At 31.1% G+C, this 15,875-nt stretch overlaps 2 protein-coding genes across 2 annotated transcripts; both read right to left on the bottom strand.

The window, feature by feature from the left end:
- Positions 1–2,407: 2,407 nt before the first annotated feature.
- Positions 2,408–6,461, bottom strand: LOC126686248 (WAT1-related protein At5g40210-like). The gene is made up of 7 exons (XM_050380291.2): positions 6,199–6,461; positions 5,528–5,593; positions 5,344–5,457; positions 4,353–4,587; positions 3,842–4,000; positions 3,327–3,478; positions 2,408–2,665 (listed from the first exon to the last, which is right to left on the bottom strand). The coding sequence occupies exons 1-7, from the start codon at positions 6,372–6,374 to the stop codon at positions 2,512–2,514; spliced, it is 1,056 nt and encodes a 351-aa protein (XP_050236248.1). The 5' UTR covers positions 6,375–6,461; the 3' UTR covers positions 2,408–2,511.
- A 2,710-nt stretch (positions 6,462–9,171) lies between these two features.
- LOC126686941 (WAT1-related protein At3g28050-like) lies at positions 9,172–15,144 on the bottom strand. Its single transcript, XM_050381245.2, has 7 exons — positions 14,870–15,144; positions 14,732–14,797; positions 14,524–14,637; positions 10,725–10,953; positions 10,453–10,611; positions 10,223–10,374; positions 9,172–9,795 (listed from the first exon to the last, which is right to left on the bottom strand). The coding sequence occupies exons 1-7, from the start codon at positions 15,046–15,048 to the stop codon at positions 9,630–9,632; spliced, it is 1,065 nt and encodes a 354-aa protein (XP_050237202.1). The 5' UTR covers positions 15,049–15,144; the 3' UTR covers positions 9,172–9,629.
- Positions 15,145–15,875: the final 731 nt, after the last annotated feature.

The raw sequence follows: 15,875 nt of genomic DNA, 5'->3' as shown, positions 1-15,875 counted from the left end.
GTCCTCGGTCTCTGTATTCTCAAACCGTGAGTCTTCCGTCGGTGCCGCGAGCGTGTTCCGCATTCCTAGAATGCGGAACCCCACATGTTCCGCATTCCTAGAATGCGGAACATGTGGGTCCAGACACTCTTTTGGAATTAATTCCAAAAGAGGCACAGAACTGGATTTTTGGGTGCCTCAAAAACCCTGGATTTAAATGTCAAAAGTTGGCTTAATATAATCTAGGTAAAAGAGAAAAAAAAAATTCTCATAGTTTACCCAAAAAGACAGTATAAGTTTTTAAACTTTTTCTGGGTATAATAAATGCAGAAGGTATAAAAAAACTATCGATTTTTTCTTAAAAGTACAATTATCCTTTTAATTTTTTAGGCACAATTAAGCTTCGTGTTTTTAAAGTTGAATAATTAAACCCTCGTTATTTTAAAATCGAACAAATAAACCCTTTTAGTTTACTTTTGGGACACTTACCCCCTCAAATTTTTGGTAAATATTCTAAACATTAAAATTATTTTTGGACTTTTTCCCTATATGATTATGGGAGACATGTCAGCCATTAACGAGTGTTTCTAATGGTGTTGAACGAAAGGGGTTATTTGCTCTATTTGGAAACAAAGAGGGCTTAATTATACCCAAAAAAATAAAATGGCCGATTTGTACTTTTATGAAAACTACGAGAGCTTTTTTGTACCTTTTGCTTATAATAAAACTCCCGTGCTTTATAAATTGAACAATTAAAACTTATTGTTTTAAAACCGGATAAATAAATCTTTCCGTTAAATATTGTAATTAACAGAGTCAGATTCGATAGAAAAAAAGTTTAAAAATAACTTTAATATTTTTAATAATGTCCAGATTAAACTCTTCAAAATTTTAAATCTAAAACCAAAATACGCTTTTTTCTTTTTAACAATTTATTTTAAATTAAAGACAAAAATGCGCTTTTTCTTTTTAATAATTTTTAAAAAGAGAAATCCTCTCCGCCGACTAGCTCCGCTGCCGGCTGGACCTGGGACCGGTTCGAGATTTATATTTTCTTCCCAAATCCTACCCTTATAATCTATATATGTGGGTTTTTGTACCGAGATTTTTTGAGCTTATGTGTAAAAGTATGAACCCGTCGATAAAATAATGGACTTTTGTCAAACTCGAATTCGGGCTCGGGCCAAAAAATCACTACCTAAGCTCGTCCTAGGAGACAAATAGATTTACTTTCAAATATACATTGTTTTGATAAAATAAGGCCTCAAGGTGGGTTTAACCTATCACATATTCACATATATCTATAAGATGTTCATTAAATGTGCCAAAAAAATAGGAACAAAGGATTAATTCACCCCCTTAACTTGGGGTCAAACAGACCCACAACTATGCACTTTACCATAAAAAAAGCCCCTTCCAAACTCTTGCCCATTCGCACCCTATGGAAAATGGTTTAGAAAAACCCTTATATTTAGAGAATGTCGGTGATGTCAGAGTATCTTTTGTCATACTTTGTTTCTGTAACTAGGATAGATCATGCTCGGTTGACCGAGATGGTCGTTGCTTTTGGGGGATCCTGCTCGGTTGGGCGAGATGACGGTTTCGCTTTGAGGGATCTTGCTCGGTTTAGCCGAGATGAGCGTTATGCTTTGGCCGAGTAAGCCTTTATATATGGATTTACTCGGTTTGTTGAGATGTGCCCGTCTCGGTTATTTGCCGAGTTCTTCCTTTGTTATTTGTTCGCTCCGGTCTCTCTGCTGGGTCATGTCGGTTTTGGCGACAATCCTGCTTGGTTTAGGTTCTTTTTTGAGTTTGTTCCATCTATCTTGTTATCAGGTACGAACTACGATGGGAAACACAAGAGGCCGCCGGCGGTGAACCAACAAAAACGCTTTCCACTGCTACTTTTCCAGCATATTCCTTTACTTCTTCTTCGCCGACCATCATCTTCAGTTGCAGTTCTATTCTTCTTCGCCGTCTGATTTTTTTTCTGGTTTGCGTTGTTTGAATAGGTAAATGGTTATTGTTTGGTGTGGTGTGGTGTGGCTGTTACGAGTTGCTTTTTGGTCTGTGAGTTGTTGCTGCGGATTGCTGGTGGTAGCTGCTGGTGGTTCCGGCAGATGAAGAAAAAGCCGACAGCAACAAGTGGATAAAGAAGGCGGCTGAGTTAATGTTAAATTAGGAATTAATCTGATCAAATTAGGTCTATAATTAGGATAAATTAGGGTGATTTGAATTTTAGATTAAGTTTTAATCAGGTTGAATTAAGGTTCTAATAATGGTTTACTTAGGATCATCGTGTTTAGTTAATTTAATTAAATAAAATTAAGAATCTCACTCTCTTTGGTGTTTTCGATATAAAAACGCAAGTTGCGAATCTGTTTGACCAAAACTCTCCAAAATATTTTTTTTGATATTTCGTGCCAAATTGAAGAGGTGAATTGATCCTTTGTTCCAAAAAATACTTACAAAAGCCAAAAATAGCAATAAGTGGAAACATGGGTTATTTAATTGTACCATATGTATATTGTTTCAGTGCAAAAATGGTATAAATTTAAGGAATTTGTTGCGTAAAAGTGGGGCTTTAAGAGAAGATGACTCGAAACCGCAGCTTTCTTTGTCTTCTCGGCTTTTCCCCCACATTACACCATAAAACCCTATGCCAATTGTACCACCTCCTATCACACTACAAAACAGATATTTCAATAAGAAATTTAAACACACATATAGTGCATATATCTAAAGCGATACTGAAAAAAAAATGCTAAAAAAATAATAATTAAACAAAGACCGCGATACGTAGATATTTTTATACCAACAGGTTACAAGTATAAAGATTTAGAGTTTTAAAAATTAAGATGAAATACCAAAATATATGATTGGATAAATATACACGCACTAAAGGTGTCCATCGGCAATTTGGTCCGAATTTATCCAAATTTTTTTAAACGAATTGTCATCGAAATATATAAACCAAATTTCAATCGAACCAAAATAATTGGTTGGTCCAGTCTTCCAGTTAATTAAATTAATGAATTTTATTAATGTCAAGTTATTTTAAAAGATAAAATTTTGGTATAATTTTTAGTTTTTCTTTTATGAATATAATTTTTAGTTATATGCAAAAATAACATTTATATTTGTATAACTTTGTTAATTATGTTGGTTTGGTCAATTCAAAATTTTCATACTAAAAATAAAACCAAACCGAATTAACTAATTTTAAAAATTACTAACTATAACTAAAGAAAATTAACCAAAAACCTAGCTAATTAAAGTTTTAATTAAATTTGGTCGGTTAATTCGGTTATATCCCAATACCATGCACTAGATTGATATGTGAATACCTTCCAAGATAGAGATTGTCTCCAAGAAAAGAAACTCCCATAAATACAGCTATAACCATTCCAAGTGGTTTGAACATGCAAGTGTAGACAGGTCCTTTCTTGTGACATGCCCATGTATGCACTATGGTTCGAAGTGACACACCAAAAACTGCCTGTAAAATTCAGCAACACAACACATTAAGTCATTAATAATTATAGTACATAATAGTTAGTTATACTTCATAGGATTTTAATATGTAAACTTATGGATTATGTACGTTTTTACAATTTAACCATAGTTTATAAAATTGGTAAAATTATATATCAATTTTTTTTTTATTTTGCAAATTGATATATATAAGTGAAAATTGATGATATAGAAGTTGAATTTTCAAAACACACTGTTTTGATGTGTGAATGACGTGATCAATTTATTCGGCTTCCACTTCATCAATTTTCACCGAATTTTTAATTGGTGTATCGATTTATCAAGAACGGAGTTGGTGTACATGTTTATTAACTTTATATATGCATACCGTAAAGCTAATGGATAGTAACTGAATATCAGGAGTGATTGTCCAAGCATTTGGATCTTTTTCTGCTACCAATGAAACTGAGGCTGAAAAAACGGTCACCATTGTTGAATTTAAGAGTGTGATCATGAGTTCTGAAGGATAATCCCTGATTATCCAAGTCTGCAAAATGTTAAATTAGAGTTTTTATAATACAAATATGTAATTCTCTTTACTGAAATTGTTAAATTAGGTCCTTGAATTTATGTGTCATGTTAATTAACTCATGCTTAATCATTTTAATCAATTAAAACAACACTCTCTATTTTTAGGTCAATTAACTCGAAAATTAACGCTTTCAGAAACCGTGAGGATCCAATTTGAGGATTAATTGATCTTAACACAGAGAGTATTGTCCGTAGCTGATTAAAATAAGTTAATATGAGTTAATTGATCTTGACTCATAAATTTAAATACCGAGATAACATTTTATTCAAAAATTAGTAACAAACTCTTAATATTTTTAGAGACTAACCAGGACTATATAGATTAGAGCCAGGATGAAACTATGAACTGAAAGGAAAAATCCTCCAATTGCCCAGTTTGATGGAGATGAGAAAATCATTTTTTTCTGTAAGTCATCATCGTCATCGCCACCTGTAATCGACGGACCTTTGTATAAAGTAAAAATTAATCCTCCGGTGATCAATACCATTGTGCCGATACACTTTGCCTGACTACTTTTCATCCTGAAATTCAGGATTTCCATCCTATATGCAAGATAAAAATTCTAATTGAGTCACTTTAGATTGAATTGAATTGTTGCCCCCTATGAAATGCTACAGAAACAGAAATGCTGAAACTCCCGAAACATGAAACGGAAAAATGATATATTTTTTAGTATAGTAATTTATAAATTCAGAATGTCGGATTTTAAAAACTGTTGGAACCAAAATGAGCACAACGTATAAAAAAATACACTTATGAGGCCATAAAGGTAACTAGGTCACACTCAACCTCAATTCTTAATACCAACGAGATGTAACTTAAATGATATAAGCGCTTGATAAAAAACTGTCAAAATCGTGGGTTCATTTCCTCCAACAAGCGCTCCCCCTCCCAATTATCAAAAAAGAAAAAACCTCAATTCATAATTGTTAGTAATTAATTGGTTAATGAGTCATTTCTATTTAAATGTTCAACATTTTATTTCTAATTTTTCAATATGAAATTTATATCATACTTGCTTGTTGTCAAAGTATACATTTAATATTAATTATTGAAAAATAAAAATAAAAAATCAATTGTGTATCAATTTTTAAATATATACAAATTTTGAGGAAAAATTGATATTTAAGTACTAAAAATATTATAAAAATTGCCTTAAGTCTTTTAAACTATAGAAAAATAAAATTATATATATTTCGGTTAATTCAAAAATATTATATAAAGAACCGAATCATGCATATGATTTGAAAAGTTTCTGTGCAATATAAATTGTCTTCGATGAAATGAGAAGCGCTAACCTTGCGAAGACTCCAAGAATGAAGGTAAAAGCCGGAGTTAAATCAATCATGGCAGAAGCTAGAGTTGGAGAGCTGTATCCTATTCCAATATTGGTAAATACCTGACCACAACAACTAAACCATACAAACACACTTAAAATCACTTTAATTAATTAGCAAAATTATCACAGAATTAATTAATTACCTGAGCAGACTTAGGACAAAAATCCTGCAGATTAAAGAGAATGTAATTGCTGGCTCATTTCTTTTTCTGTTGAAAAGAAATGAATTTCAAATACATGAAATTTACAAAGAATTGGGAATTAGTGAAATTACGGAACTTGATTCTCATTTACTGATCAAAATTTGATTACTAAATTTTAGTTCCAAAATATCAAAAATACATATGCAGAGGCGAAGCTACCTCTTAATAAAGGTGGGGACCACCTTTGATAAAATAGTTTCTTAATTAATACATGTACATATTATTATAAATTTATATATTTAATTAATTTTACTAATACTTGCCCACATTATACACCTAATGACAATTTATATGTATAATTTGTAAGTTTTTTTGCCCCCCTTTAAAAAATTGTCTGGCTTCGCCCCTCAGCCATCGGTTTTTGCTGATTTTAGTCTGAAAACTTGTCATATTTGTATAGTTTGCGTAAAGTTTTGTCTTAAAATCAAATTATACGTACATGATAAACTTTTTCGGACGAAAATATGTTAAAATAAGCAAAAACCGGCTGTCACATAATGTATTTTAGTCATAAAATTTTCAAAAGTTTAATTCGATAATCAAATTAAAACGAATCAAAATTATATAACCAAATTACAAAACGGTAATACTTTAAATACCCTCGGACTTGCCTGTAAAAGATGAAGGAAGAAAAAAGAAGAAGAAAAACAGCGATGAAGTTAGAGTAAACTACGAGTGTATAGCGACTCATGCCTTTGCTCATTGCTGCTTTATTTACAGTGTTAATGCCCACATCCATCGCCTCTAACGTAAGCATAACGGCGGTTACTCCGACCGATCCAAACATCTCTGTGAACTGATAATTATTTAATTCAGCAGCTTTGATCTTCCCATGGAAGAGATTATATATCAGACTGTTATTGAAGGGTTCTTCTATTGTACAATTGGGTATTTTAGATGCCACTTGTATTGTACGAGATTATTAATTAGGTTATTCTAATTTTAATCTGAAATGCTGACATGTCAAATATTGTAATCTCAAAAGCTGACATGTCATCTAAAAAACCAATAGAATCACTAGTCACCTAAAAATTGGTTGGTCAGTGTTACTTTCGGATTAAAAGTTACAAATGGTCTGGTTCGATTTTAGATGAAATGTCAGCATTTTGATTAAAATTTGTTGATTCAACAATATATGAAAAGTTTGAAATTATTTTTAAAGGCTATAATTAACACAATAAATATTAAATCGAGCTAAATGTAGTGATTTTAAAAGTATTAGTTTGAATTGACTTCACCTGCAATGTATTGGTATTTTTAACACATTAAACCTTATTTCAATGATAATACTTTTTTTATCTTTTATTTATTCAAAAATCTTCGTATTACTAGTTTTTATTTATTTAGTCCTTGCCAAATTTTTCATTTTAAAATCTTGTTATACTTCTTATGTTTTGGCAACGGAATTTGGAGTGTGATATCAAACGCCTCCAATCTAAAGATAATCTTAATTTATTAAGCATCACTTGTGGTCATTCACTTTCTGATGGCAATTCCTATAATTAATCCGAATTACCGTCTACTTTCAGTCCGGTTCGGTTATTTTGATAATTAGGTTCCATGCACACCCCTAACTGTAAGCTTGTACTAAATGACTTAACGAATTTGGAAGTAGCCAAGCAGGGACTTGTGGCTGACAGGATGTATCTTCAACGATACGTATTGCATGGTACTTTTTTCTTCATTTGGTAAAAGATATTGGAACTCAATTTAATAACCAAAATAAACCTTTATTTCTCAAGCCTGCGGAAGTTTCCTCTTTAGCAGTAATTATTGTAGGAAAAAAGGTACAAATAGATACTTAATGTTTATCTCAGAAACCAGCAAGTACGCTTGTTCATGGATCAGGTAGGTCCAGACAGATTCGAGTTGGATCCAAGCGGATCTAACTCTTTTATTTACACGTTTAAGTTCGGTCAGGATCTGATTTATTATTACCCAAATTAACTTACAAGTTAGATTTATGCAGATCCGAGCAAAAAAATTCAGATCTATTAGTAAATTTAGTTAAAACTAAAAGTTTAAGCCGCTTGTAAAATAAGCTAAATGCTGGCTCATATCGAACATTATATTAAGGTTAAGGTCCTAGTCCGCCTAGCTTGGATGCGCTTGAGCAGATACCCAAACCTATACACATATTAGTATGTATTTTTCAAAAAAATTGTTTCATTTTTTTTTAAATTGAATCAATTATATCCTAGCATACAAACGCATCATCGATCAATTTGAAGCTAAAGCAGAATCATATAGAAAAACTTGAAGCCTTGTAATGGGGATAAGGTGAAACGGAATTTAACTGCTCCACATTTAATTTTAGGCCAAATCCATACTAAAACCCCTGTACTATACGACTTTTGTTCAGGAGGCCCTTATCTCGAAAAACTTATTTCTCCGGTCCTTATACTTGTTATTTCTGCGGATTTAATGCCCTTTTCTGGACGGAATGAAGAGAGTGTGGTTCACTCTCTCTTTCCGTTAATTAACAGAGCAAGTTTTTCTTTTTATATGCCACGTGTCATCTCTCCTCTATTCTTTTGTCATTTCTCTTTTTCTTTAAGCAATTAAATCTAATTACTACAATTAATCAAATTCCAAAACCCATGATTCATGTCTCCTCTGTTCTTCTATCCTCTTCTTCCAGTAACTCTCGCCAATTTCCATGGCTAATGAAATTTTCTTCCTTAAGCATTTCATCTCTTTGTCACTTTCAACACAAACACAGAGATATCAACCATGAACACCCAAAATTTCTAACACCATATAAGTAATCAAGAAAACAATTCATACGCAGCAAACACAATGCATTCAAGAACAAGAAAATGACTTACAACACGACAGCCCCTCCTGTACCCGATTCCAAGACCAGATCTAAAAATGAATACCCATTAATGGGTCTCAAGAAAAGAACAGATTTCGGGAGAAAAAAGTAAGGTTTGAAAAAAATTAGGCTTACTGGTTATAGAAAAACGCCATTTCTGCTCCTTTTAAATGTAAATCATCGCATCATTATTAATTTTCTGGCTACTTCGTTCACTATTTTTCTGTCTTCTCTTCGATTCTATTCAGACTTTGTAAATCTATCGCCATGGCTATCACTTCTATTACCGGCGGATCTAATGTTATGACGGCGACCAAATCCACCGGAAATTTGTCTAATTTCTTAGGAGATAAATAAATTGGCCCCTTTTAGCAGTGGTCTCCGATTTCTACTGGCATTTCTCAGCTTCAGTCTTCACGAAGTAGCCTTCGTTGTAGCTCGGAGATGAAGTGAAGGAAAAGTGAAGAAGATGAAGTGAAGAAAAACAAAACGCACCGTTTCTTTTGAATATACTGATTAAATAATTAAAAAAGATTAAAATATAAATCTGGTTTTAGAATTATTAGCTGCTTTAACAACTTTAATACAACAATTACACCTAATTTTGGTTTTCTAATCACTCTTTATATAAATATATACACGTGGATTTAAATTTATTCATGATTTATATTTCTTTTTTTGCCTCCTACTCTCACTTAACGAGAGTGAATCACACTCTCTTCATTCCGTCCAGAAAAGGGCATTAAAATCGCAAAAATGACAAGTATAAAGATCAAGAAAATAAGTTTTTCGAGATAAGGACCTCCTGAACAAAAATTGTATTGTACAGGGGCCTTAATATGAGTTTGGCCTTAATTTTACATTGCCACATCTGTGACATTTTTAATATTATACAGACCAATAATCTAATCGCATCTACATCTAATAACCATCTATTCTCGTTCCTTCAATTGCGAATTTACACTTAATAATGTGCTTCTTGCAAGAATATTTGACAATACCGATCATCGAAATTTCTCACTTAATTCGAGTTGCAACGTTATTCATAGACCCAGCCAATCAGATAAAAAAACTACACATTTGTTTTAAATGTGTAATTTTATAACTTATGATTGGATAAATCTATAAATAAAATATAAACCCGAGCAAGATAAAAAAAAAACTTTCTATAAAGTACGGATCGGCGCTAAGTAAGAAATTCCTCTAATTCATGTTGTTTACCCATTAGACATCCAGCTTTTTGTTTTGAAGGAGAGGGACTTTAGGAGAGGATGGTGACTGATCATAGATAGAGTAGTTTTCATCTTCAATTTCAATCATCTTATCTTCTTGGCTTTTTCCCCATAATACAGTATAAAATCCCACTGCAATTATAGTTCCTCCAATTATACTGCAAAATTCACTCACATGTTAGTCATTTAAAACAATCTTTCAAAGGATTAAACTAGGTTAAATATTTTACATGTTATGGAACTATACACTTTTTATAAAGCCGTTACCTACATTTCCTTTATTATATTGTGACAACGAATTTTTATTTTCCCAACAACAGAAGGTCAACCGATCAATTCTGGTTAATAATTACCTATATGGTAGACAGATTGCTGGATATTCAGCTTTACCACGTAGGCAATCCGTAGGCCAAATAGAAAATTATTGGACAGAATTAATTGGATAATCTTGTGTAGTTGAGAAAATAAAAGTTTGATAACCAAAATATAATAAATAAAACGTTGATAACCGTTTTCTAAAGTATATATTAAAAATATTTAAGGCGATAAACTAGGATTAATTATATATGAAGAGAAATATGGTACCATCCAATATAAAGAGTGTCTCCAAGAAAAGAAACACCCAAGAGGGTTGCAATAATCATTCCAAGTGGATTGAACATGGCAGTGTAGAGAGGCCCTTTTATATGGCATGCCCATGTATGAACTACATTTCTAATTGCTACAGCAAAAATTGCCTGCAAATCATGTTAGGTTACTAATATTCAAGAATAAACCAATGTGAATTCATGAAAAATTATAAAATAGACACTTACTGAGCAGATAATGGCTAATAGCTCAATATCAGGCTTTAATATCCAGGCGTTTACATCATTAACTGCGATTACGCCGATGATAGACGAAAACAATGTGACAAAAGAGATCGATATGCTTGTCATCATCAACTCCGAAGGGAACTCCTTTAGAATCCAAGTCTGTATACACAGTCATCACAATTCACATGTTAATTTTCAGAAGTGTTTTCAGAAAAAGACACAAAAAGTTAAAATGTAACACTCGATAAATTTACGTGTAACATACAACATACCTGAACGACATACAAGGACGATAAGCACCATGCACCAGCTGCACAAAAAATGCCACCAGCTGCCCAGTTGGGTGTGGCGGGCAGATCATTAAGCGTACTAGAATGTGCTGGAAGACTTGTGAGTGGCAGCCCTTTGTAAAATGTTACAATTAATGCTCCAACAACTGATATTGTAGTGCCTATAGACTTCGCTTGACTACTCTGTAATCTGCACTCTAGCCTTTCCATCCTGAAATCATAATCATTGGATCAAAATTAGATGTTGCTTTAAAAAATTAGGCAAAATCCATCTTAAGGTCATTGTATTAAACGTTTTTTGTTAATCAATTGAGATTCATCAAGCCCGTGTATTTTTATCTTTTTAATTAATAAATCTTTATCTTAACAGAAATGAATCACGCATCGGTGGTTATACATTGACAATTTACAAATCTGCAGCAGAGAAATAATTTACACATCATTAAAGATAAGGTCAAAGCATAATCCAGTTGAGAGACTATGTTTAAACTTGATATTTGATGGTATGTAAATTTTATGAACGTTAACTAATGACGTGCAGTTGTAATTTTACCATACCACAGCATGGCTATGGAGCTCATGAAAGAGTTCAAACTAGTCGAATTCGAAGAAGATAAAAAAATATTCCATATTTCTCATGAGGAACATGATTCTTTCTGTTAAGAGAAGAACTTGGTAATTGGAAAAATAAAGGTACAGGGACCTGAAGAGTTTTGATTTCTAAGAACCAGATAAAATACAACTACAATGTAAATCTTGATATGGATTTTGCCAAAAATTTATTACATACTTCACCATACTTGGGTTATTAATTTTTTTATTCAAGTAAATAATGATATTCATAAAAAAAAAGTAAATAATGATAACTGATGAGGCATGATAATAAATGTCTGTCACCAACATTGTCACAATTGCAAATTGCTCATTTTTAATTCTCGTGACTTTTTTGTTCAACATTTTTTTCAAAATGACCAATTTGTGGAAATGTGATAAATGTGACGAATTATTTTGTTGAAAGTTGCAAGCAAGTATATATTGCGTTTAATACCTTGTTTTCCTCGTTTTGCTACATAACTTATCCATTTAGATTAGTGAATGAGATTAGGTCAATTCAATTATCAAAATGTAATTGAAAGTTATGTTAAGTGAGTTCTAAGGGTTGTATGTCATGCTATTTTAAATAAAAAAATGAGCAGTACTGATATAGATATAATCCACACTGATTAGACAAATGGTATAGAATTTTCAAATTCCCATCAATAAAATAGTGCAATCAATCTTAAATAATTGAATGTAAACATTATTGATGGTGACTATGTATTTGAAATAAATAGCTCATTAACATTAAAAAAATCACATTTATATTATTGTAGGATACCATATTCGGCATCCAGATTTATCCAGGTCCTACATGTTTGTTTCTCAAAATCTTTTTAAAGATTCAAAAAGAAAATTATTGAGCAGGCCATACGTGTTTGTCCCTTTATACCAAAATAAGACTTGAATGCATAAAATAATAAGGAAATATGTTTAAAATATGATATTTTGAAAGAAAAAAGTCACAATTTTATTATATTAGAGAAAATTTCCATTCACAACATCATTGGTATGCCAAGAAATTCAATTGACCCATATTGTTAAATCAAGGTTTAATCATTCAAAATATTCAACTGTTTTTATTTACAACTCAACTTTTTAATTTCTTCCACTGTAATTTAATTTTGATAAACATATTTCTTGTAATAAAAAACCAAACATTTAGGACTTTTTTATTTATGATCAAACAATTTACTTTCTTCAATAATTGTCTAATTTTAATAAACACCAATCGATTGAAAATATTAGGTTTTATTATAATTAAAAAGGTTAGAAAGCTTTTGCTTTTTTTTTATAAATCCACCTAATTAGTTATTATTGAAACGTATTTATTAGATTTAACTACAATAATAAAATTAAAATTTAACAGTATAAATAAAAAAATTTAAAAACTTGAGTATATTTTAGTGATCAGGCCTTAAAGCAGAAAAAAATGATTCAAATGTGGAGAACAAAGAGCCAATAGCGAAGAGCCAAAAGCCAAGAGCCAGGACTAATGTTTTGTTATCTACAAGTTGGCTAATTTTGATAATTATCAAATATAACAGATAAAAAAATGTTGAGTGGTCGTCACTATGATAGATCAATAAACAATGTGTGACGTCAAAACTTGCATAAGAAACAGTAAATCGTCCATTAATGTTGACTCAATGGTCCCCGTACGTCCAATTACATAAAAAATGGCAACAACTTCCTCAGACAGTACATACAACCACCCCAATGATATAAAACGATGAAGATTATATTATATTATTTAATAAAATTATTTATTTTGCCTTTTAAAATTGACATAAAAAATCAATTAAAATTAAATTAAAAAAAAGTTATTTATACTCTTAAAATTTGATTACAGAATCAAGTACACCATCAATGTCCGGAAAAGTTTAATTATGCCTCTAACGTCTTTAAAAGTGAACAAACAGGCCCTAATTTGAACGCATAAATAAGACATTAGATTCTAATTGTAAAAATTTAATTAAATGATTTTATAATGAGATTATCAAATATTCGGTGGAAAAATAGCTACCCTTAATAATTTGCACATAAACTAATTTGAATCATTTTGCAATTCACTTAAATTATAGATTTACTATAAATTTTATAATACCCCCACAAATTGAAAATCTATAACTCCAATTATAATAGGTATATCGTTTAGTTGATTTGTGTCTGTTTGTATACGACCTTCGGTAATAAAATTCATAATTAATACTCAAATAGTTTTAAAAATTTAAGTTTTTTAAAATAAAAATAGTTTTACCCCGCAGTGGTCAATTTAGCATTGATAGATTTGCCTGGTTCTATCAAGATTCCTGTCGGCATACCCATCTACCCCTGCCTCCAATCCAAATCACTCCAGTATACTCATCCTCCACTAATTATTAATTCTTTGCTTATTAAATTAGAATACAATATACAATCAAAATAACAAAAAGCATATTAATAAAAATAATCAATTTAATTATTATTTTGTATTTTTTATTTGTATTTTTTAGTTGACGTAGCTGTCCATTATAATAGTAACATGTTTGTTACCCAACGCAAACAACCAATCAAATCTGCTACTATACTCTAATTCAATGTTAAAATATCATTTTCGTAATATCGTGTGAAACTAAAACTAAAACCAAAACCGAATAAATTCTAACTGTCAGCTATAGTATATAACTGATATTTTGATTATTTTATATACTGGGACTAAATAAAAAATTATCTAAATTCAGCAATTTTATCTTGAATTTAACACTAAAAAGAGTTTCCAATTACAGAAAATATAATTTTCAAAAATTACATTTGTAACTTAAAATTGCTATAGGGAAGAGAATACATATATTAAGAGTAAAGAGCCAATATGGTCGTAAATTTTTATATTTTCAAATATTTTTAATTGTTGGGTTAATTAAGAACGATAATTTTTATTTTTATGATGATTAAGAACAAAACTAGCTCATTCCGGTCCTTGAATTTGTTCATATGGTCCTCAATCGATTAAAAACAGAGAGTATTATCTTTAATCGATTAAAATGTTGAAAATAAATTATTTAACCATGAGTCATAAGTTGAAGGACTAGGTTGAACCTTTGCTCCATATACCAAGGATGCTCAGAAATTATCGAAAACGAATTTGGATTTTTATGCATAAAGGATATAAAAACAAGAAGCATAATTTTAGAGGGAGACCCACCTGGAAATCACGGCAAGCACGAAGGTAAAAGCCGGCGTGAGATCAGTCATGGCGGCAGACATCGTCGGCGAGCTTAACTTAATCCCAGTGTTCATAAACGTTTGAACACAGCAACTGTACTCAATCAGAACAATTATTTAATTAGAATGATTAAATTTTTAATCGAAAAGTTTTAACAGATTAATTAATCAAGTAAATGAAATAAAACCTGAGAGTTCCCATCAGCAGAATTTTGCTGAAAATACGAAGAGTCAGGCGAGGACGAGGCCTTTTCCTGAAACAAATTAAATTTAAAATTAGAGTATGAAATCAGAATCGAAACCTAATTAATAAACCGAGGACGTACCTGTAGAAAAAATAAGAAGAAGGGAAAAGGAAGAAGAGAGCCAAGGCATTGGAGTAAGCAATATAAACAAACTGACTCATTCCTCTTTCCATGGCAGCTTTCATCATCGTACTTATGGCCACCTCCGTGAAAGCCGTCGTCACCATAGCCACCGTTACGGCGGTTCCTGAGTCCCACATTTTCTTCTGTTTTTTTCTTTTTCTCCTTTTCTCTCTAATTCTGAATAAAAATGGCTTTGTAGAGAGAGGTTTTTCAGAAGTGTGCTGTTGAAGGATCTAGGATGCCATGTCGATTTTTATATGCGTTTTTCTGTTTTTTTTTTTATTCCACGTTAATATTAAATCAATTCTTTTTAAAGATATTTTCGTGGAAAACATTTTATTAGTATAGATGTAAACCAATCTTATTTAATTAGAAAGATTCTTTTTGAACATTATTTTTAAAAAAAATAGCAATTTTACTTTTATAACCTTACCTAATATTACATACATTACAATTTTTTTTAATGAAATTCTCTTTCGAAAAATATTAATTGAAGAGGATTATGAAAAATTGTGTAAATAAAAATAATCAAACTATAATAGAACACCTACAAAAATTTAGTTTGAATTACATTGAAACCGAGAAAGTAATATTTATGCTATGCAGTAATAATAATACGAAGTTCTGCTCTATCTATATCAATATTTAATTAATTTATTGTCCTAGACCCCCCCCCCCCCCCCCCCCCCACCCCACACACACACATGTACTATAAAATAAACATTTAAATTGAAAATTTATTAACCATAGGAAAAAAAAAGAAGGTACAACTGAATAAGAATGATAAATGTTTTTTGCTAGGTTTGTGCAAAAAGGCGGGCGGAGATCCGAAGGACATGAATTATTGAATTTTGTTATTTATTTTGATAAATTGATGATTTCATTATCATAACTTTTTATTTTTTTCCCTTTTAAATATTTTGTATGTTTGTACATGAATAATTGAAGATAGAGCAAGAGGGGC

This window comes from Mercurialis annua, linkage group LG6, assembly GCF_937616625.2.
Source record: "Mercurialis annua linkage group LG6, ddMerAnnu1.2, whole genome shotgun sequence".
NCBI lineage: Eukaryota > Viridiplantae > Streptophyta > Magnoliopsida > Malpighiales > Euphorbiaceae > Mercurialis > Mercurialis annua.
This window is presented reverse-complemented; position numbering and strand designations above follow the sequence as displayed.